Below are 23,864 nucleotides of genomic sequence, written 5' to 3'. Positions count from 1 at the left end.
AAAAAAAAACACTGGCATATTTTGGAAAAAATTTTCCTTTCTTCTTTTTTTGAGTGTAAAATGGGATTAGTTCGGGCAAAATTTTCAGAAAAACTTAAATCTTAATTGACTTGGATTAAACCTTACACTTATGTACAATTTTTTTTTTTTTTTTTTCTGTATAGTGAATGTGATTCCTTTTAGGACAATCAAGACCTTTCTTTTTGAAGGTTGTCAGAATGGAAAACAATGGAGCCAGCAGGAAAAGTTTTCTCTTGTAAAAATATACAAAAAGCTTAACAATTTTTTGAAAATGTACATATTCCTGAGGCCTGCTTTTCATTGATATCAAATAGTGTCAAAAGAAATTAGTAACTGATGGTCAAAAATTCATGAATATTTTGATTAACATCGACAATTGTTTCCATTACACTAAACTATGTGCTTATTTTAGGTTGGTGACATTCTTGAGAGAGAATTTTTTTAAATTTTTGGATCCTGTAGACAGGGCTCCTCCTAAAGATGAAAAATAATCAAGAACTTAATTTAGTGGTCTCATGACTTGCCGTCAACGTTTGCACTCTACTTTTAAGCTCCTCCTAGAAGATTCGTCCAAACTTCTGAAAGTGGTTGTCGTGGGTCACTAACATGAAAATCCAAAATTTGCTGCCGTACGTATCAAACTTTAATTCAGGATTTCCATACTTTCTTTATTTTCCACTTCCCTGACTTTTTTTGCTTTTCCCTGGCTCCAAAATTTTCGAACTCTTTGACTTTGGAACGAAACTTCCACTTAGATTTTGTTTCTTCAAATAACAGAGGCTTCTGCTAAATGCTGCTTGCAAAATTCGCTACTCACTGCTTTGCAACTGCAAATTTAGCATTCAACTGTCAGTAGTACCTTATCATTCTTGTTAAGAGGTATACACTACTCCTGCTGGCTAATTTTTTTTTAAAAAAATAAGGAGGATTATTGCGCTTAATTAAACAATGGCATTTCACCAGACATAATCCTAGGAGAGTATTCAAAGACACCGACAAATACAATTTTTAAGGGGGACAAATTCACTCCACTGACCGACTACACATGCAGAGACAGTTCTAGACTGACCGTAATTACAAACTAAGTAAGATCAAAACAGGCTTCAGATCACAGATAATGACATCAAAATTCTTTAAAAATAGAACCTAGGTCATTCTTAAATTAAATAATCAAAAGATAGCACAATTTATTGTCAAAATAAGTATTATTGTCTAAATTTAAAGTTTCTCTCTTTTACCATTATTTTTACAGGTCTTCTGAGGATCTTAAAGTTCATAGCGTACTTTTGAAGTATTTTATAACACATTCTGTTAACTGCTAAGAATATGGCAATACTCTGTTTTTGCCAGCAGATGGTACATTCTAATGACAAGAAAAAAACCTGGGGATTTAAAGTAACAGATAAAATTACCGATGAAGCATTTTAAATGCTTAATTATTTAAATTATAAAAACGTCATTTATACAAACAACGAATAGAAACATTTTACATTAGACTAAAATTTGCCGGTAGTAACTTGGAAAAATTTACAGATATGACTAAAAATAAAATTTCTCTTCTAGGGAACATACGTCGGTACATAATTGAAACATAGTCAAAATTTCAAAAAATTTCTCCATACTTTCTAGACTGAGGTCTAACGCAAAGGAGTTCATCAAACTTAGAAAAAAAAGAGACCCGTTTAGGTCACTGGACTTAATATCAATACTGAACAAATGTTTCGACCAAGGGATGCATGACCAATAGCTTTAAGGACTATCATGAATGACTTGAAGAAAATTTTACATCGAAAGTTTCATGCTATAAAATAGCACATTATACTTCTTGTTTTCTCCTTAACAAGACCAAATATATAATTATAATCATTCGGGTAAACTTTCAAAATAACATACACAGGTATTGTTTTTGTTTGTTCGTTTTTTGACAGACTCTAAATGCAAATGTTTTATCTACGACTATTTGAGATTTAAATCTCAATATAAGGAAAATCAGTCTAGTTGAAACAATTTCAACAAGTATAAAAGAAAAACAAATATTATAGGTAAACTTTACAAATTCAATACATTTAGAACTTAAAAACAAGAGTTTGCGGCAAGGAAAAAACAACCCGAGGGAACTCACTTCAGCGACTTTACCCCGTAAAAGACTATTGACAACAGCTGAAAAGTCGTGAATTCATATCATCCAAAATTAAGGTAAGTAATCATTACACGATTTTTAAGGATTTTCATTCGTTGTTTGGTTTGAGCAAACATACGATTCCAGACTGGTTATTGCAGGGACCATCTTATAAAAGTATCTGACAGAATGCTCTCTAAAATTCTGATCATATAATTGGTTGAGGTAACAAACATAATTTCTTCTGAAGTTGAGAGAAACTGATATGGTGGAATGATATGATTGATAATTTCATAATGCTGTGAGTGACTTACATTAATGAAATTGGGTACATTACAAACTCCCATCAAATCCCAAGAGATTGGGTACATTACAAACTTCCATCAAATACCGTACATTAATTATTTGAGCTATGAACAAAAACTTATGGTCACCGTACAAGCGACCTTGACTAGGTTACATGGTACATACACGCATAAGAAGCCTGAAATTGAGGAAAGATTTCCAGCAAGTATAAAAATCATACGGTTAAACTTAAAACCACAGCCTAGAAAACACTTCCAACCAATGCTAAATTAAAAAAAGAAAAAAAAAGAAAGAACTGTTATTGTCTTTGAGATAATACTATTAGAAATGCTGTGTAGGAACAAATAAACTTTCCCACTTGCACTAAAATGAAATTTAATTCCTTCTTGACCCATTTGTGTACTAGCGTTTTCTTGCCTAGCAGTTCGGGCAACCAGGAGGGCAACAGGAAATTCTTGAACTTTTTAGAACAATATCCATGGTGCTATCCAGCAGGCAATTGGAAAAAAACAAGGAAAAAAATAGCCTGTCAAGCACACAAGAAAACTCGTCAATGCACAATTTTTATAGGTTCACAATGGCAAGTACACACTATGTGTATGAATAATCATCTAGAAACTGTGCAGGTTGACTTGCCTATGCACAATTGTTCTGGGACAGTGCTAACAAGAGTACTTGTCTAGGTTTGCAAATGGGTTAAAAATGAATGAAAAATCATACACGACATGATAAATTAAGAGAGGAGATAACACATTTACTTTTAACGTCCCATTAGATAAAATTACCATTAGTGAAAAAAAATTATGAGATTATTTAAAACTTCTGCAGATTTTTGGTAAGCTTTGTTCGGCATTACTAGCTGGATAAAAATCAAAATTCAACATCATTAAATTCTTAGCAAGACAAAACAATTCTGTTACAATTTTTTTAAAAACAAAAGATGAGGTTTCCACGGATTTCCTGGTAATGTGCCAAGATAATAAGGACCAGAAGATGAAATGACAAATGCAACAGTTTGAATTATATACAGGGTTGAGGATATCATACAAATTTTCTAGAGGACTTGGTAATTTTATTTTGCAGCAACGAGGCTGCCACACCTGCCACTTCCTAGTTATTTGTATAAAGCCAAACAATTTTTAAACATTTCAGACTATTTCTTGAAATGATTAGTAGTCCAAAATATACCTCTACTTCAATTGAACGCAGTTGGTATTAATGGCTATAACATCATTTTCCCTTCTAAAAGTCTAAAACTCAAAGTGGAACAAACATCAGAGGTGTTAACCTCATCCATCAGATTTTTTTGCAGACATTGTCAGGAGTATAGCTCAGGAAAGATAATTGAGATAACAATTGAGTAATTTTACGCAAAAGCTGATAACAAGACATACACAAAAACATGGAACAACTCACGAACCGTAGTAAAAAAAGAGAAAGAGGAGGAAGAGGAATGCTGTTTTTACATGTAAGACAGCATGCTTTGAAGGACTTGCTGAAACTTAGAGCTCTGCATTTGTGCAATTGATAAGGAGATAGGAGCGTGACTTAATATCCATCCTTTCCTTTCAACAAAAACTTTGAGGACTAGAGCTCCTTAACAGCAAAAAGATCTACAAGAACTGAAGACAAACTCGTTTGAAAATAAGTAGAACTCTAAAAATGATTCCATAGGTTACATAGCATCCCATGAGTTAAGATTGGTTTCAAAACATCAAAACAAATACTTTGACTGAGTGTCCTGATCTTGGAGGAGGAATGCCATTGGTATAAAAATCTGAATTTGTTCAATTTTTATTTGTCATCGTCATCCTCTTCGTCTTCCATTTCTACTGTTGATGTTGGACAGCACAGTCCTTCTGTGCCATCGTCCCGGATACAGAATAGAAGCGTCTCTGCTGGAGTCACTGAATGCTCAACAATCCCATGGAATTCCTTCAAGTCCTTCGCTGGGAACCACGCCTTTTCTGTGTCATCAATGAGTACTATTTCAAACGCTCTGGAATCAACACATACATCATGAGTATCTATTTTAAAATCCAAAAACTTCAGTCTTTTTAAGAATGACCGATTCAATTATGGAATGCAAGCATCTCTTATGGTTTCTTTACTTTATAAGGAAGATAGGATGAAAAAATAATGCCGAAATGCAGGAAACATTGTTAAAAAGGAAAAAGAAATCCTACAACGTTCCGGCTGATCACATGGCCGATATCTATCAAGTGAAAATGAAACAAACTTAAAAATATACGATAAATAGAAACAGAGAAGATTGCATAGAAAGGAAGTATAATTATAGACAGAAAGATGAACACTGGATTCTTTTGCTGAAAAGCTCTTTTTGTACCTTGTGGTTTGACAACTTTCTGGCCAATTTGGCTATTCTGTGGCTTTTAGTAGAGCTTTTTTTTATAAAAAAACTATTTAAAAAAAACTTAGAAAAAAGAACATTGGCACTAAAAATAAGACAGTGCAAGATCACCTACAAATTGAAAGTTAATGAAAAAAAGAAGCTAAAATGGTGTTGTTTATCACAGTCATTATTTTTTTTTTCTTCCTTTTTATCTTTCCTCAGGTTTTCTCTGGGTAACAAATTTTTGACGAGAGCTCTTTAAACTGGTCTGTTAGTTATAAGAAGCCACGTTCTTGCCAGTTGATTCTGAAGATTTTGAAAGAGGAGTGAAAGAATATTTTCCGACACATTAAAGTTTTAGAAATGGATCTGGTACACGCAAGAGGCACAGCATCTGAGTGGACCAAAATGAGATAAATTCACACAAAAATCTTGTCAAGCATATTGGTAAAGTTTAAAACCCACTCATATACACACACACACTTTTCACAGTCTATAAATACATTTTTACATTCAACAACCGGGAACTAAGGATAAAAATAAAATGGAAGATGGCCTTTACCTGAGAATGGCAACAAGGGGGATCCAAATAACTGAGATGAGAATTAGAAACAGTATTAGATATATGCACCAGGTTGGCCACTCATGCCGCTCAGTTATGCCTTTTGACGCAACCCAGGCAGGATAACCACCGCCCTCAGTTGCGATCTGAACAAAGCTCGCACTGAGAATCAAAATCATGGCACATGGAGATATGTATTTCCAACAGATCATCCAATAGAGGCCTGGTCGAGAACCAGTCATTAATTCAATGTCATCTGCGAACCTGCAACCAAAAACACAGATTAAAGCTTTGATGAGATCAAACAGGAGTTATTTTGAATTAAGATTTTAGTGAAGCAAACTTAGAGAAGTCATGCATATGCCATTATTGTTAAAGGAGCGATTAAAAGTGATGCCACTGGTTATGAACAAATGGTCTTTAACAGTGAGTTCTTGGGACCAGTTGGTTATTCTCCTTTTGGGAGCCAAGATTAGCCAAACTTCATACGCCTGGACCATGCCTGAACGTCTACCTGGACCCTATTCCGCCGTTGCTAATATATTTTCCCAGATGGATATGCACACATGCTCTAGTTTTCATGCTTTCTTGTAATATCTATGCGGGTGAAAATTCATCAAGTTTTGATATTTTTTGGCGTCCGCATTTCTTATATAATATTCACATCAAATCAGTAGTTGACTTCAAATAGTCCAAGTGTATCCAAGTGTGTTTTGATAAAACGACAATCTCTGTCAATCTACTGACAGTTGTTACATGGAGGATTTATTGTGGGCACTTGAGGCTTCTTAATTTTTACAAAAAATAAGAGAAAAAAAATGTTAAACTACAAAGTAATAAAGCGACAATAATAAATACTTCAAAATACAGCTTATTTCAAGGTGATATTTACCTTTTGAGCCCATAAACATAGGCAACAGCAATGCATTCGAAGAAGGCTATTATCAGAAGAGGAAAATTTCCACTGAAACTGTCAAATAGAATAAACACATAGTTGCCCGCTCCATGAGCAAATGACATAGCAAGAACAGCACACATGCAGCACAGCCCTCCTAAAATCAAAGAAAGGAATTATGTCACAAGATACCGCTTATCATATAAGTTCACTATAGTTTTTTGTAGACAAAATACAGTAAAGAAAAAATATATTATTTCTGCGCAGGATAATTTCCGAAATAATTTTCATCAAGCTTAAGAAGGATGAGAAGTTTAATTAAATATTTGGGTTAAATGCGGGCCAACCCTGCACGTAAATAAGAACTCCCTTCCTGCAAATCCTGAATCCACCTTTGCGAAAAGAGTTGATGACATACTAAAAATTGTGTCTGAGATGAGCAAATATCCAATTCAAACGAGAAGTAGAATTCCGACTGATCCAAAAATTGATGACATTGTTTATAGAAAAAAATTGACAGGACTGGAGCCTGATTGTTGATATTTTGTGTTCATTGAACAGATAAGACAAGATTAAGGAGAATGGACATATGATTGGTCAACGCTCTGCGTTATGCATCTTATCATGCTGTTTGAAGGGTTAATCCAACGAGAAGCTGAAAAAACCTCTTTGAGTTGCTGATACTTTATCATCAAATCTGCCCTTCATTAGCACAACAAGGCGCACGACTTAGAGCACCGACCAATCACATAACTCCAAAATCCTATACTTAGCCAAAAAGTTTCAAAAATTATAATTAGAGTCAAAAGTAAATTTTTCAACACTAATGAGTACCGGTGCAAAACTGAGGGGGGAGAGTGTTCAGCTCAGGCAGTTTGCATTGGAATATTAAATTGAAGTCACGCCAAGAGATCTGTACCGGTTAGGGTCTTTTTAGACCCCATCAGTGATCACACTCTTCAGTGAACTCAACTCAGCATCCCGCAAAATCCAAGACAGCATTAAAACGCCGTCATTAATATGACCCAAAGCATGACACAAAAGTGTGATCCTTGCGCCATCTACCGTTGCTGCTGAACAACTCTCATCACAAAAAAGGAAAACCTGAAAAAATTATTATCATATCTATAAGCCTATATCCCTCACTCCAAAAGTACGGCTAAGTTGGAGAAGAGGAGAGGGACGCCCCTCGTATTTTTGTCTGTCATCGCAGTGCCTCAAAATCATAGGTTAACTCTTGCGTTGAGAGGTGATTCCTTTAACGTACCTGTGACATATTGTTTGGGCAAATTCGGGAACAACTTCATGTCTGTTATTGATGTAATGACGCCCTCCAAGGTTCCAAACTGAGAATCTATTCCAAGAGTGAAAAGCATGAGGAAGAAGAGGATGGCCCACACTTGTGCAGCAGGGAACTGGTTGATGGCTTCGGTGAAAATTATAAAAGCAAGACCCGTACCTGATGCCGTCTGCAAAATGAGACAAAAAAATTTCAGCTGACTAGTAGCTTGTGGCTTTGCAGTTTTTATAGGTACACTCTCTTTTGCAAATTGAAAACAGACCAGCTGATTTTTGGTCAAAGTGAATTTATATTATAATAAGCAGCACTCAAGGAAAATACGGAGCTCAAGGGACTGCACAATTCCTTCGTTCTGGGGTCATTTTTCAATGGTGTTGTTACAGAGAGTGAGTATAATGTGCGAAAAACTTTACTAAATATCGGTGAAAATTTAGGGTGCTGTGTCAACATATTCATGGTTGAAAAGAGTAAAATTTAAAATAAAATCAAAGGGAAATTGATAATTACATTGTCAAGCTCTTTCTGAAGATTGCACTCGGGCAGTTCTGGCATGATGGCGTACTCAGTACTACTGGGAATTGAAACCCGCGATCTTTCAGCAGGTAAATTGTTTGGATCCAGATAAATTGAGGCATGACCAAATACAGCATATAGAGTTGCATTTCTTTCCTCTAGACATTTCTCATATGACATGGTTGCTTTGAAACCTGAAAAGAGAATAATTCATGGGCGTTACTATAGTAATTTTTATGATTTGCACATCTATAAAATAAAATTTAAGTTACATTTGTACGTCTTTCTGGCAGAGCTTTCAGCTATTTCAGTTTAATTGAGCTCTTACGGAATTTATTCGTTTTGTATGCTCCTTCATTCTTAATAAGAGGTGCAGCTTTTGATTCACGTTCTTTGCCTTGATGAAAATACAATTCCTCTAGGAAAATTAGGTGTACAAAAGAATCTCCATGAGTCAAATGGGTTCAGACTTTGGCAGTTTTGTCTTACTTGAGTGAACAATCGAGTAAAAGCAAATTTGGTAATTGTTAACGAAAGCTAAAATAATTCAAGATTGACCTTAAAAAGACATATATGAGCGGTAATTTAATGATCTGAAACAATCACAATAGTTTGAGAGTTTCTTTGGAAATTTTTCAACCAAATCATCTGCAGAGGCTGCAATAAATTACGAGTAAACTGACGTTCTACTTGTGTAGACCTAATGCATAGCAGAAACGACTGGGTCTTGTGAGCAAACTTTTCATTTTCTTCCGGTTACAATAAACACTAACATTTTTCTCGTAGTATTTCTTGAATCAGGTTTGAGGCGCTTACATCATTTAAAAAATAATCAGTTCAACTGACAGGACTGGAAAACGGCTTTGACTAATCCATATCACTAACTTCTTTAAAACTCCACTGCACGAAGCTTTTAAAATGGATACTGAAAAAATTATAGACAATTCTGATCCTCAATAGAAGCTGATTTTTTCATTCATGCTCACGGTTAAAATTATGAGAATTAAACATTTTTGTACACTATGCATACCAATTATTGAGAAGACAACAACTCCAGCAAACATGGATGTGAAGCAATTAGTGAGAGAAACAGTGATTGCATCTCGGTAGCAATTATTGTTGACTGGATTATATGAAGAGAAGGCGATCAGTCCACCAAATGCAAGCCCAAGAGAAAAAAATATTTGCGTTCCAGCTTCAAGCCAAACAACTGGATCAGCTAGTTTGCTCCACTACGAAAAAAAAAGAAGAATAATGATGCTGGTTTCAATGATGAAAAAGTATTTTACATGAAATTTGAAGTCTGGAGAATTTTATCAAATAGGGTGACTGTAATGGTCTGGTAGTCGATATCAGTGACTTAAGGCTTGCCAGACCGTCCTAAAGTTGGAAAATTGCACCGTAAATTATATGTAGCAAGGTACTAATGCAAGCGTGAGTAATTGAAACACTGTGTGAATGTGGTTTTGGTCATCCTTTAGAATGGTTGGGCTTCTTCGATGCCAGGAGGGGCAGCCCCAAGGGTTGCGTTCCTTGGATGTCAGGTGGGGCAGCCCCTGGGGGTTGGGCTTCTTGGATGTCAGGTGGGGCAGCCGGTTAGCAGACGTTTGGTCCAATTTTTTCCAAATTCTAAAGGATGACCAAAACCGCATTCATGCAGCGTTTCAATTACTCCTGCGTGCATTAGTGCCTCGCTACATATAAATTACAGTGCAATTTTCCAACTTTAGGGCAGTCTGGCAAGCCTTTATTCACCGATATTGACTGCGAGACCAAGCGATATCGATTTGTCACAATGTTTCCAATAAAATGAAACCAGTTTCATCTGTGGATCTTCCCGGTTGAAATAATTTTTTTCAAATTTTAAATTGGTCTGGCACCCATTCGGTCACCGATTTCGACTGCCAGACCGATTCATCTGCATTATGGGCATAAAATTCTACATGATGGTCAAATTTCATGCATAGATTTTTCCAGTTAAATTTTGGCAATTTTTTTTGGAAATTTGAGGTCACATGGCTAATGAACATCACCGATATGACCTGCCAGACCGACAGATCTTCAACAGCAACAAAAAAGAAATTGAAAAAAAATGGTGGCATTTTTAGGTCTTTCCGGTTGAAATTTTTCGGGCAAGCTCTCGGTCTATGATTGGAAATGAAAAAAATAAGACTAAAATGGCGAGAAATTTGGATACCTTGGGAGAAAACAGATGCCAAATTCCATCCATACAGCCGTGCAAGGTGATGCCTCTGAAGAAATAGATAATGAGAACAACATACGGAAAAATGGCTGTTACGTAAACAATCTGGAAAAAATGAAAACAGCACATAAATCTTCAAGAAATATGTTGTATAAACAATAATCCCATGAGTAATAAAAGAGAAAAGAAAAAATCCTTTTCTAGAATAAATTCATCAGGTACAAGTCAAACGGTAACACTTTCTAACCAAAAAATCTTATTTTGAGAGGAATTTTACAAAAAAAATAAAAAAAAGCTTATTATAAAGAGCAACACATGTCCTGCACTTGCTATGTTGCCATACTGGGCATTATTTTTCAGTCTCCAAGGTTCTAGGACCCATTGCACCATTATTGTAGGGGTTCTGAATGAAATCATTAGACAATGTGAAAAGTACCAATTTTTAAGTGCATCGATTTCATTAAAAAAATTAGAGAATATCCAAACTTTAAAGTATAGAAAGGAAATTTTTACACACATTAAAGGATTTAGCAAGGCACCACAATTTTTCAATAGATAGGCAATGGCTTACAGAATTTTAAAAAAACTAATCCCTGATACTGAGAAAGAATAATAGCCGAAAGATAGGTACCTTGGTTGAATTTGCAATTCCTTTGATCATGCAAAGGTACACAAGTACCCATGCAATGACTAATGACAGAGCAATCTTCCAATTGAATGTGGAGGGTGTGTTGATGTCCTCTGATATCTGCAGTGTGGTACGGTACCAAAAATATTGTGTTGGAGTACTTGTCTGCAAATTAAAATAAACCCAGAATAAAGTTTCAAGTGATAGTAAGGCAATCAGGAAGAAAAAATCTACAGGTAAACCTTATTAATGAATTCAGAAGTGTCAGAGGAAAAGATTTTACAATTAGCATACTTGCGTACGGTTTGTGCTGGTAGAGTTTAATCAGATAGATCATAAGTACTAATTATGGCCATTATAAATTCATGTTTGACTACATATTTAGATTCAAATATATTCACTTTCTTGTTTATTTCATTTAAAAAAGGGGGGTTTTGGAAACCATAGACAAGTTTCACTTGAAAAGCAAGGAAGGTAAAGAATTCTCCCCTTTTTTTAATCTTAGAGATTAATGAGTGATGAGACAAGGGCTCATTGAAATGATTATATTATCAAACGAAAATGAATCAAATTTCATAATAAAAACTTACAACACATTCAGGTTCTGGGTAGTACGTCCCGTTTGGAAGAAATCTGTTAGGACATTCTGACCACGGCAATTTTGACTGGAAACTCTGTTCAAAAGAGGCGATAAGTTAATTAAACGAAGAGATTTCATGGTGCTAGTTAAAGAATGAACTCTTGGTTTGCTCTTGATTTAATTGAGTTAGGCAAAAAAGAGGCCATCCATAAATTACGTAAGGCACTTTTTCCCATTTTTAGACCCCTTACGCCGTCCCCCCCTCTAAAAATTACGTAAGGCTCGACTGACCCCCCCCTACCTTTGTTCAATTACCGCAGATCTAAGCAATACGTTTTCTTTTAGAAAAACAATGAAATTTTTGGGCCAAAATTTTTATTAGTGAAATTAAATTTTTGAAGTAAGTTCACAGGAAATATTATTGATACAATTAGTTTAATAAACAAAAATACGTGGAGCAAAATTGAAGATTTTTTTTTGCCTTGGGAATAAATAAAAGCGTAAAGTTGACATAAGGATGAAGTCACTACTCATCATCCCACGGAGTGGAGGAGTGAGAATCAAGAGGAGTGACAGGAGCACCGTCCGATCAGTCCGCAATCAGTGATATGCCGATTTCCTCTATTTCATCTTTAATTATATTATCAACCTGATAAAAAATGGAATTTTGCATTTCCTCTAAACATAGGCTGGAGAGCTTACTTCAGGCCCTACCCTCCCCTTTCCCTTGTAAGGTACCGTACGGCTGTTAGAGACCCTCCCTCCCTCCCTCCCTCCCTCCCTCCCTCCCTCCCTCCCTCCCTCCCTAAGAGCCTTACATAATTTATGAACGGCTCTAAACCGGTTCAAAACCCTGATGCTAAATTTGCACATCTTGGAATAAAATGTTGGAACCTAATTTGCAAAACTGTAGCCCGGTTTTTCTCCCATAATTTCTGAAACTTAGGTGAAGTTATTCTGAAAAATACTTGCCAATCGTGAAGAGCATTTCTTTGTTACTACACCAATAATTATAACCTTTCTATCGTTGTAAATTAGAAACGTAGACAGATTTTTTGCTCTCCTGAAAAATTGTGTTTTCCGGAATACATGTCCTCTCAATTTCATCATTAATACGGTATTTAAAGAATTTTTTCCTCATTATATAAAGCGCTTCACTATAACGGATTACCCTTTTAAAATTTCAAATTTTCACGCTGACAAAGGCCATGACTAACCTGAACAAAGTAGAACAGACACCAAGCTATAATCGTATTGTAGTAGAGAGCAACATTGAAAGACACAACTGCACTGCTGATACCGATCCCACCTAGGTAGGGCGAGACTTGATTCCACACTCCAATGGCGCCTTTCCGCAGTCGTTGTCCGATAGCTAGCTCAAGGTAGAAAATAGGAATCCCCTCTATTGCTAACATCACGAAGTATGGGATTAAAAAAACTCCTGTAACAATCCCGGCAAGATTTTTAGTAATTAAAAATGCGAACTTATGGAACATTAAAAACTTATTACCTAGTTATATAAAAGTAAACATGCATTCAGGATTAAAGATAGTGAAGTGTAGATCGACGGTGAAACTGTCAAACCCGTGTATCTCCTCTCCTATTTAATTTTTCTAAAAAGAAAAAAACTCAACACTATTCCTCGGAGTTTTTTCAAAATTTTCTTTGTACAGAGAGGAAATATCATGGAAATTTTTAAGCATTGACGTGGTGTCATTTTCCATTTAAAAAATAAAATACCTATAAAAGGAAGTCTGCAATGTCGTAAACCGAGATACAAGGTTTGGGAGTTGCGTCATTGAGATGCATCAGACAAACAATATTGAGGAACTTCACTGAAAGAATGGAGGATTTACACAAGGTACTTCACAATTTAGGTGACTGTGAAAGGAAAGGCTCATTTCCCCTAAAGGACCCCGCCAACTCCTTATGAGAATTTGCACCGCGATCGATTTCCAATTTTTTTATTGCATTAAATTCGTTTTTGGATGCTGATCAAAAGTCATCATTTCGCCAACTTTCTAAGAAGCACCGTTTTCGCAGTATTTTGCACAGACCGCGGTGGACGTTTCGATAATTACTTGAATGAGTGAGGCCAGCGCAGCCCTTTAACAAGGAAAACCCGAGGCAGTGATAGGTAAGAAAAAGAGTGGAAGAGAGAAATAATCTGATTTAGACGGTGAAACAAAAAGGTGCACGGAGTCCGAGATAAGACTACCAGGTTCTCCTCGTTTTCATCAAGTGCTGAAAAATAGATAGCGCCTGGCTGGCCTCACTTATTCAAGTAACAATCGAAACTTCCACCACGGACTGCGCGAAATACTGCGAAAACGGTGCCTTGTAAAAAGTTGGCGAAAATATGACTTTTGATCAGCATCCAAAAACGACTTTATTACAATAAAAAAATTGGAAATCAAACTTAGTGCACATCCTCATAAGGAGTGTGCGGGCTGCGGGGTCTTCTACGGAAAATCTCTCCTCTAAATCCCTTTCATTCGCCCAGAATTTTTAAGATTAATTGAAAAATTTCTTGACACTGACGATGAACATACCTCCTCCATTTTTTTGGGCTAGATAAGGAAATCGCCAGACATTGCCTAAACCAACAGCATAGCCGACGGTGGCCAGGAGGAAAGTGAGTTTGCTATCCCAAGATTCTCGTTCTTCTTCATTTGAGTCTGGACGGAAGATTGCTTTACCTTCCACACTTCCTTTCAGATCAGTTGGAACAGTTGGCTTTAAAATTGCCTGGAACCAGGAATAAAATAAATATGCGTTGAATTATCACTTTTTCGGAAAATTAGCGACAGAGATATAAGTTCTTTGTTCATTCATTTTTCACAATTTTCTCTGATATGATGAAGTTCATTTTTTGCTCATTACAAAAAAAAATGACAACAACAAAACAACAACCACAAATCAAACAAAATCAAATAAATATTGGGCTGATCCATCATAAAAAATATGAATTGTAACTCTAATGAACTCAATTTTGCTTAATAATTACCTAGAGGCATTATACTTTTCCATGTTCTTTTCCATGAACCAATATTGAAAAAATGTTTAGACTTAAAATGATTATAAACTCACATTTGAATTAGGGCTGCTGTCATCGAAGGCAATATTTGTAGTACCATAGCTACGTGTCACTAGTGGTGAGACGGTACCATTTTCCACCTTATCCACAAGACGAGTCCTCATTTCCTTCAACTCAAGTCTGTCCAATGAGCGCTGAGGATTCAAGTCACGAGAGCTTTGCCGTCGAACAAGATGAGCAGTATTTGCCATGGTTTTAAAACTGAGAAAAACCGATCAAATTTGTAGAAAATTTCACGTTTGAAGCATACCTGTCTTGCTGACTAGAGTTAATTTTTGATCGACAGGATGCAACTTTAGTGAGGATAAGACAGTTAAATTTGATTAAATATAAAATAGTGACCACTCTGCTCCTTTCATGCTGAGCAGAGAATTATTTTAAGATAAGTTCCAGTAAAAATAAGAAAGGCAATCGGATTTTCGTATTTATTGTCATGATTTCTGGAGCCATTTAGTTCCTTCTGCAGTGTTAAGGCCTTGCGTTGAAAAAAATTCACCATAATCTGGAACAGAAAAACGAGAACAATTATAAAAATAGGAAGAAACAAAAAAACGAAACACTCAGAGAAATGTGCCTTCCCCCCCCCCCGCAATTATTTCGGTGAAAAAGATGAGACTATTGTTGCTAGTGAGAGACCTGGAGAATGAGACCGTTTTTTATTGATTGAAAACCATATTCTTTGAGATTAACTTTAAAGAAATGGTTGCATTTACACCAGCTTTCCATACAAGGTGAAAAATGGCACGAGGAACTGAAGGGGTTGGAACTGAATTAAAGGAGATTTTCAAACGTTTCGACCGATGTTTGTACGTATTTTTAGATTTTAGCCATCAAGACGCAATATAGAGAAGTCGCACTATCTGTCTTAACACTGATGAACTACACGTGCGCTTTGCACGTTATGGCAAAAGGCTGGTAAAACGTTGATCCAGGATAGGGCAAAGAAAAATCACAAGTAAAGAAACGAAGAGAAAACCTTCGGGTCTTTAGAATTAAGAGCAATATTCCATTTTTTAAGGACTGAACGAACCATTTCACAGATCGTTTTTTGACTTGTTTTTTCACTATCCACGCTAAGAGAAAGAGAGCGAGCTTATAAAATTTGTGGAAGTTCGCAATGCTCATTACGGATCTGTTATACAGACTAAGTATCCTTCATCGAGATTTTTTGTGAAGCACACTACACTTGATGGAATTTATAAAAATTAACAATCAGTAAAGTGACAGAGTTGAGATATCTACCCGAGTACTTAACCTGAGACTAGGTAAGTTCGACCTTAGATACATGTTGCCTGCGGGAAAAATTAAGAGCAATTGAGATCAAATTGAGATCAAAAGAGAAACTAAAAATACAGTTACTTATAAGTTCGCAAATTTTTGGTTTCTCGGAAAGTTTTTGTAGAGATGAAAAAAGTCAAAAATCAGGGCTCAAAAGCATCGATCAATTTTTTTGAACTAGTACTGTGATATAAAACTCGCCGAAATCAATAATGTAAGATTTGACGCGAGGAGATTTGTTTTTTTGCGGACGAGGCGTTTGGATACACGAACTTATAAAATAGAAAATTCTTATTTGTAAGTTAACCCCTAAAATTTTTACGCGCCTACCGCACCAAGTCTGGCAATTTTGATCCATGATTTTATATCCGCAGTTCCAGTATTTGAGATTTTAAGCACAACTCTTTTCTTGTCCATCGACAGTGTTCCGCTCCTATCCTCTACAATTGAAACAGTCCTTTGTGCGTGAAATAAAATGAGTGAGCTTAAGAGCACTTAGAAGAGTGGGAAAGAGAGGGAATTAAGAGGGAGCTTTCAACTCCTCTTCAGGACACTAAGCCTCTTATGTGTATAAATAAAAAATAGTATTAGATATGAGGCGTACCTTTACCTAACATTTTTTCGCGTCAATTTGCCATTTCCGTCTTAAAGTTCCAAAAAGGTGCGGTTTGACGTTACTTACGACGTTTTTCCTATGAATTTTTTCAAGTCTCCGGCGACTGAAATGATGAGCACCGACCTCATTGGTTAGCCTGCCAGACAATGTTTACCTTGAGTTCAGCGATCATTTGCGAAGGGTACGATCTGCTGAAGTACCATTACCTCCCAAATAATTAATGAGCACATTATTGTACCTTCCTTTAGGTTGTGGTCCTTAGGTTCCTTTAGGTATCTTACACAAAAACCGAGGCGATTGTAGGTATTCTACGTTTTTACTTCTGAAAAAGTACAACGAATAGCCACATAATTTTTCCTCTTTTCCCGGATTGACTTTAAGATTCTTAGTTTTCACCTGGCTAGATATATTTCGTATTTGAAGATAACATTTTGAAAACAAAAACCCTGGGAAATTGGTCAGAAAATAGAAGAGGTAGTTCACGGGGAAGAATTAACGCGAAACACGTAAATCTGCGCAAAATTTAGCTGGCGAAGCATTAGTTAAAGCTGAAGCAAAGCATAGTTACAATATCTGAACAGTTTTTAATCGTCCCTAAAAATTTTTCAAGAACCTACAGAGCAGTAACCTTAATGCCGCCTTAAATTACACGACATTATTCATTTTTCACTTGGTCGTATTTTCTTATTCCATTTTAATGGCGGGGGAGGGGTTGGAAGGAGGGCTTACTTGAATGTTTTCTTTTTTTTTTCTTTGAAAAATACCCGTGATCATTTGTTCCCTGCCTAACGTCTAACAAGAGAGGGAGAAAATGGGGCATGCAGAGGAGACACAGTTAACGACGACTGGGGCATTATAAGAATTTTTTAAGTGGCTCGCGGAAAAACAACGGGCTGCACGATGTCGATAAGAAAAGAGGATGAAGGCAACTCATAGCAAAGGCAGAAAAATCGTGTCATATTTTCTTTATTCTTTGCATGGTAAAGATTCTTAAAAATCTCTTCGTTTTAATTACTTTATTCAATTAGACTTCTGAGAACTATTAATTGAAAAAATTTAGCCTGGATTAGAGCAAAACATCAAGTTCAAAGCAGGCGAGGACGGAAAAAAAGGTTTGACAAAAGGATCATAAATTCAGCTTTGTTTGGTTTTCTGCAGTGCAGCAATTTGAGTTAAGAACCAAAAAGTAGAATGAGGACAAATGGTTGGATCGAATACTACCGAAAGGGCCCAACCTAATTTTTCAAAGAATTGAGTTCAAAGATAAATGTAGACACATCCAGCGATCGAGTTGAATAGAATGCACTAATAATAAAGCAGCTTGGCAAAAATGTAGATAGATGACATGTATTTTTTTTCAAAAATAGGTCCCTCGACTGGTGAAATTAGGTTAATGTGTGTTGACTCTTTTCCTTCAAATTGATCTATTTACAATGAACCAAAGAGTCCTACTTGGAGCCACCGAATTGAAAATCGTCTTTTCTCATGGACCTGGCAATTTTCTGAAGGTAGCTTCGCTGAGGACGAACTTTTCCTTTCCTGAGTGCATCAGCCAGTGCAACACTTAAAAAAATAATGACGCTTGGACAGTATTTCAAGACCGCATTTGCAAACACGCACACACAGAAAAGAGCAGAAAATGATCACAAAGCCTGATTACTGATCACGTATACTTGCTTTTTTACCGAATGAGATAAATCACTGGAGATAGAGACGGAAGTCGCACCTCGCGAGAAAAATTCGAGGGGGGTGCAAATCGGGAGGGATCGAAGGAAAACAGGCACATTCAGATGGAGAAGAGGAAAACAAGGGACTCTCGTCGGAGAAGAAAGATCGGAACACAAGGCACGTTTCGGGGCTTCGACTCGGACTGAGGTGGCTCAATTAATCAATTACCTGTTAGGCAGTCGGCGCGGAAGTGGCGAAAAATTAATTTTTCACGTCCCGCCGTGGAATCCGCGAGGAGGGGGCGGAGGTCATCTCGGAGGAGCAGCCCCCGACGACGGCGGGAGAACGAGAAGGCGAACGGGGATGGGAAAAGGAAACGCGGAAGCGAGAGAGAGCGAGGGCGCCCGATAAAAATCCGGCGGGGGAAAAATAAAAATTCGAGCTTAGGTGTGACGGGAGCATCGAAGAGGGAGCGCGGTGACGTACCACCGGAGCGGGGGGCGGCGGGGGCGAAATTGGGCGCTCTATGAACGGAGCCGGAGTTTGCTACACTCCCGGATCAATACGAGTTCACCCCCCGCCCCCGGGCCCCCGAAGCCCCCCGGGATCCCTAACCCGCCTCTCCCATTTCCCTCCGCCCCGCGCCGCCCCGGCTTCCATTCACCCCCGTTAAATTGTTTTCCCAGCATCCCTCTCCCTTACGCCCGCCCCCGCCCACCCCACTAATTTCCCACGGAGGAGGGGCCCGGGGCGCCAAAGAACAATCCAAAATCAAAGCAGATGAGTGTATGACTCTGATTTGAGGCGGCGTGGCCGTTTGGGCTCGGAAAAATCTGAGTTTTATCACCAATTTCTGTTGGAACGACGCTCAGTGGATCCAGTCAATCCAGGAAAAACGCCGTATGAACATTCGAGAGTTGCCAAATTTTCCCGGATAAAACATGTATTTTTGAGAAAAGTAGTGTATACTTTTCTTTGAAATTTTCAGATATATATTTTAGATCAAATCGCGATCAAATTTGTCAGAAAAATTTGAAGAAAAATATTCACAATTTTTTCAATAAATTCGTTTCATATTGAAGGAAATATGACCACGTCTAAAGGCTCATACAACGTTCTTCCTTAGCACGGCATAATGGAAGAGGTCGGACAAAAGTTGGAAAATTCAAAAGCTTATAACTCCGTTCGTTCAAAGCGTTGAGGTTTTAAAAGTAGTTCCATCGGTTTTCTCGTGAAATTTTCTTTCAGAGCCCTTGAAAAGTTAAAATGTGACGAATGAAACATCAAAAATTCAGTGTTAGCTAAAAATTTCATGTCCGACCCCTCTATAATTGACTCGATTTACTGTGCGACGCGACGCATGCAACATTAGATGGCTTACTTCAAGAACTGCCCGAAGAAATGTTTCCATCGGTAAAAAGAAAAACAACGGGGATGCCCATTGAATGATTTATCACGATTTTTTTTTTTTTTTTTTTTTTTTTTTTTTTTTTTTTTTTTTTTTCATATGAAATGAAACTTCGAATTGTTTCCGTTAAACTTGGTCACTCATATTCTTCACAAAAAGGAAGATGTGGAAAGAAAAAATGAAACACCGCAATGGGGTTGGGCAGGTCTTGAAGCGAGCCCCTTGATTAAGGAAAGGTCACACGATGTCTTACAACTCTGATCTAACGGCCATATTTTTCATAGTTCCTTATACAGCTGTTTATATTTTGATTGAGGGGAGTGTACGGGGACCGCAAAACACAGGATTGTAAAGAAAGAAGAAAAAAGTTATAAGCCTTGAGTAAAATAAAACACAATAATTTTTGGCGAGTTCTAGAAATTATATGTCACGGCCAAAAAATGCGTACAAAAGGAAAGCGTTGCAAGTTTCAAACATTTTAAGATGTGGGATTGTACTTATACTTTGAAGTCTCTCAAAATTGTAGGATTGTACCTTTTTTACTTCGTATTTTCGGCGATGCCAAATCATCCTGATCATTTGAAATGTTGAGTTTTACTCGAGGTTCGTAAAAAAAGTTATGTAAAAAAGGCCTCTTACACCACCCTTAATCACAATGGAAAAGAATTGGAGCCGCCCGGACTGTTTGACGAACACTTTTACGTCGCTGAGTGCTTAAACACCCCCTCATCACGCCCATCCTATAAATCGGTGAAAGAGGCAGATGATTATCTAAATGGGTTCAAAAATATCGGCTAATAACTTATATTCAATTCTTCTTTCTTTCTTATTAAAAAAAAAAAAAAAAAAAAAAAAAAAAAAAAAAAAAAAAAACCGAAAATATTGGTGGATAAAACGACGTGGATTGCAGCTGGGAAATGCTGTGCAACTGTACTAAGATTCCGCCGTTGACATTGGAGGGGATGGTTTTCATATTTTGTTACGAAAAGAAAAGGTTCGAGGCCTTTGAAATTTTGGTTGAGGAGCGAAGAAAGGAACTATGATAATTCCTTAGACCAATAAAGAATCATTGAGCCTCTTCAGTTGCTTGCTTGCTAAAAGAAAAAAAAAGGAGGAACAAAAAACCGCATAAGACTGTTCAAATATTTAGACGTTACCAGACAGAGCTGCAAAATTTCCGAAAAACGATCGACAACATGAGTTTGAAACGGGACAGAATTGAGACGAGTAACAGGTATTTAGATTTGCTCAAGCTTTATTTCGGGTGCGCGTTCGAAAAAGAAAGAAAGAGATGGGGAGGGGAGCATACATTGTGTGAGGCAATTTACGGGGTAAAAACCTGCAAACAACCCTTTATTCAAACTTGAGCGGTATATCGCGGGTCAATTGATAGCGATTCGCCACGCGCGAGCGGTTCTTTATTATTCATAGAGTGTCATAGATTATCTTCCCACCATTCCGCGGTAACCCTCGGTAATTAGATGCCGACGGAGTTAACCGGCACTTAAAGCATGTTGATGCCAATACTTACAAACCATGTCCTGACCCCGTTTTATGAGGATTAACTACGACTTAAACTAAGGGATCTTCCCCTGCAGAACAGGGGCAGCGAAATTTCGCGCATATCTCAGAAAAAGGAAGCACACTGGAAAAAAACACATTGGATCTAGAGTCCAGACTCTTAAAAACATCGACAAGAAAAATTACTCTTGATTCAATCAGAATCTAGCTTAAATCAAGAACCAAGCCTCTTAATTTAAGCGGATTTCCTTTTGATTCAAGCAAAAATCCGATTGAATCAAGAATAATTTTTTTGTCAATGTTTTCAAGAGTCTGGGCTCTAGATCCAATGTGTTTTTTTTCCAGTGAGGCCTGAGTTGTTAAAAGGAAGTAAAATTTATTTTGTGAGAGGGTGGAGGAGTTCAAAAAATTCGATAAATTCCCTAAAATCGATTAGAATAGCCCTGAAAAAGATTGACCAAACATAGATAGGGGGAAATTTTTCCTTGCTCTCCCCAAAAAGAACCCCTTGCGCCTTGCTGGCCGGTGCGAGAACCGACTTCAACAGGCACTCCCAGGGATCATAGTATTTCCGAAGTTCCAAATTCCCTATGTTTTTTTCTTAATCTTTCCCGGGCTCACGAGGGCAAATAACGGGAAGAATTTAGCGACAAAAATCATTCGGCCGGTCGGAACAATCAGGACATAAAATCTTCAACTATATCAATCCAGGGAAGTGCTGAAATTTAGCTATCACAAAAAACGATGGTTTGAGAACTCTGAGGGCGTATGATAATTAAGTCAAATTTGTGGAGAGAGGTGGGGGGCATCCGCAAACTTCGGGAACGAAAGAGGTTTTCAGCGGCTGTATCGTGGTTTTGAAACACCGTGGAGCGTGGGCCAGCTGAGTTGACATTCCGCTACCACCGATGCTGCGGTTGGGAATCCCAACAAAGGAATACTTGAAGATAAAGAAAAGCATCTCAGAGAGGAAGCCCACGGTAAAATAGTTTTTGATTAAACCGTGTTCACTTCGTTCACTTTGACGAGAATTTGAAGTTAGATCTTTAGAGACGGTCGCGATTCCTATGGGAATGGAGATTTTGGAAAAGGAACCTGAAATGAAAATACAGGATTGGAAAAAGAAAAAAAAATTTCTCTTTATCGTAGAAAAGAGGAGGAAAGGGGCGGAAAAAAACAAAATTCATTTCATATTTAAAGAAGTAAATGAGATGAGGTAGCGGCGATAATTCGACCGACGATTTGCGAGCAGTACTAAAAGTTGATGATAACGCCTGGATGCAACTATTCGTGTTCGAAGGATGTCTGTGTTGCATATACGAAAAGTTGAAGGCGCTCTGACTTCGCACACTGTCTGCTGAACAGCGCAGCTTCGTCGCGCGATCCGTTTTAAGTAGACGGTAGGAAAGAATAAGACGCTCTTTTCGTAAGGAAAAGACATCTAAGCTATAATGCTGTGGTAAGCACAAAGGTAAAAAAATAATTGTTTTCGAAAATGGACTAAGCGCCGTCTGAGAGGGGAAAAATTGAAAAAGTTCTCCGTTTTTTATAACATGTTCAGGGATCATCCAAAAGACTACTAAAAATTGTTTAAGGTGTTGAAAATCGACGAATTTCACCTTGGACAAAGAAAAAACTTATTTCACGTTCGACAAGGCAGCCGTGAGATCTATTCTCTGCATGCGTACTTCGTTGCGTTTCCAAGAAATAAAAAACAAATTTTATGATCAGATTTGGGGAGAAAAGAGTATCAATTTACATAGGACAGAATTAAACAGAGTTCTCTCGCGGAAGAATACGGACTTACTGTTGTTTCGTCTTGAATCAAGAGAATATTGAAGCTCGTTCTGTCTCCTGGCAGCTTTAGTATAGGCTACACGGAGAGCGAATTCTCCGGTTTTAGTGGAATCGCTCATTTCACTTGAACTAAAACTCATAGATTCTGAGGCAAATCAATTTCGAAAATTTGGTCGTAACTGCTGTTTTCGGTATCCCTGGGGAGAGAGTAGCTTTACCGCTTTCGCGCCCGTTACAGCACTAGTTATGGTTCACATCACACCACAATCGCAACAGAGATGAGGTAACTTTTTCGACGGATACTTACACTTTTTTGTGGCGGGAAGACAGTATTATAAGACAGGAATGAGACCACCTTCTTTCCGGTAAAAGTCTTTTTAAGGGATACTATCAAGTCTTTTTGAGCCTCGTGCTGGTCAGAGAAATCCTTTCTGCGTTGAAAAAGGAATCCATTCATGAGCACTCAAAATACAACTCCAAGCAAAAATCTGGCTGTACCATTTGAAAAACTAGAAACTTAAAATTTTATCATATTTATGTCCGGAAATATTTCGCAGGTTTAGTTCATTCAATATCGGATCAAAGTCTTCCGCGAGGAACACACCAACACTATTCAAATCAACTTCTATTCCGATTTTCTTTGAACTTTAAGAACGTTAAAAATATAACTGACGCGATTAGGGTTGATTTTGTGTCGAGTTCGAGGATCGCACATGGACGAAGAAAAATCCGAGTTGGACACCGAAAAAAGGTACGATTCAAAAGGACGAATTAATATAGCTCGGAAACTGACAGTTCCCTAGAAAAACTGGTAATTTTCGACGTGAGGCGGGAGTTAATTAAATATCTGACGCGAAAGGATAAATTAGATTAGTGGCACTTGGGTATACTGCGAATACTGGTCGACTCTAAAAGCTACGGCCTTAGGCGGTTGCGGCGAGGGATGCTAACTCACAGAGCGAGGGAACTGACTCCACTCAAAATAAGCCCGAAATAAAG

General features: G+C 37.4%; 1 protein-coding gene across 2 annotated transcripts; it reads right to left on the bottom strand.

The window, feature by feature from the left end:
- LOC109034144 (sodium-dependent neutral amino acid transporter B(0)AT3) lies at positions 1-23,864 on the bottom strand. Of its 2 annotated transcripts, none has more exons than XM_019047139.2 (13): positions 23,173-23,864; positions 14,571-15,079; positions 14,033-14,228; positions 12,698-12,921; positions 11,491-11,574; positions 10,904-11,065; positions 10,267-10,377; positions 9,100-9,301; positions 8,064-8,263; positions 7,524-7,725; positions 6,254-6,413; positions 5,362-5,625; positions 1-4,445 (listed from the first exon to the last, which is right to left on the bottom strand). In XM_019047139.2, exons 2-13 carry the CDS (start codon positions 14,766-14,768, stop codon positions 4,241-4,243), a joined length of 2,208 nt encoding a protein of 735 aa, XP_018902684.1. In that variant the 5' UTR covers positions 14,769-15,079; positions 23,173-23,864; the 3' UTR covers positions 1-4,240. The 2 variants fall into 2 exon arrangements, with proteins under 2 accessions (XP_018902684.1, XP_018902683.1); XM_019047138.2 differs by lacking the exon at positions 23,173-23,864 and adding an exon at positions 18,368-18,653.

Source organism: Bemisia tabaci, chromosome 3 (genome assembly GCF_918797505.1).
Source record: "Bemisia tabaci chromosome 3, PGI_BMITA_v3".
Taxonomy (NCBI): Eukaryota; Metazoa; Arthropoda; class Insecta; order Hemiptera; family Aleyrodidae; genus Bemisia; species Bemisia tabaci.
This window is presented reverse-complemented; position numbering and strand designations above follow the sequence as displayed.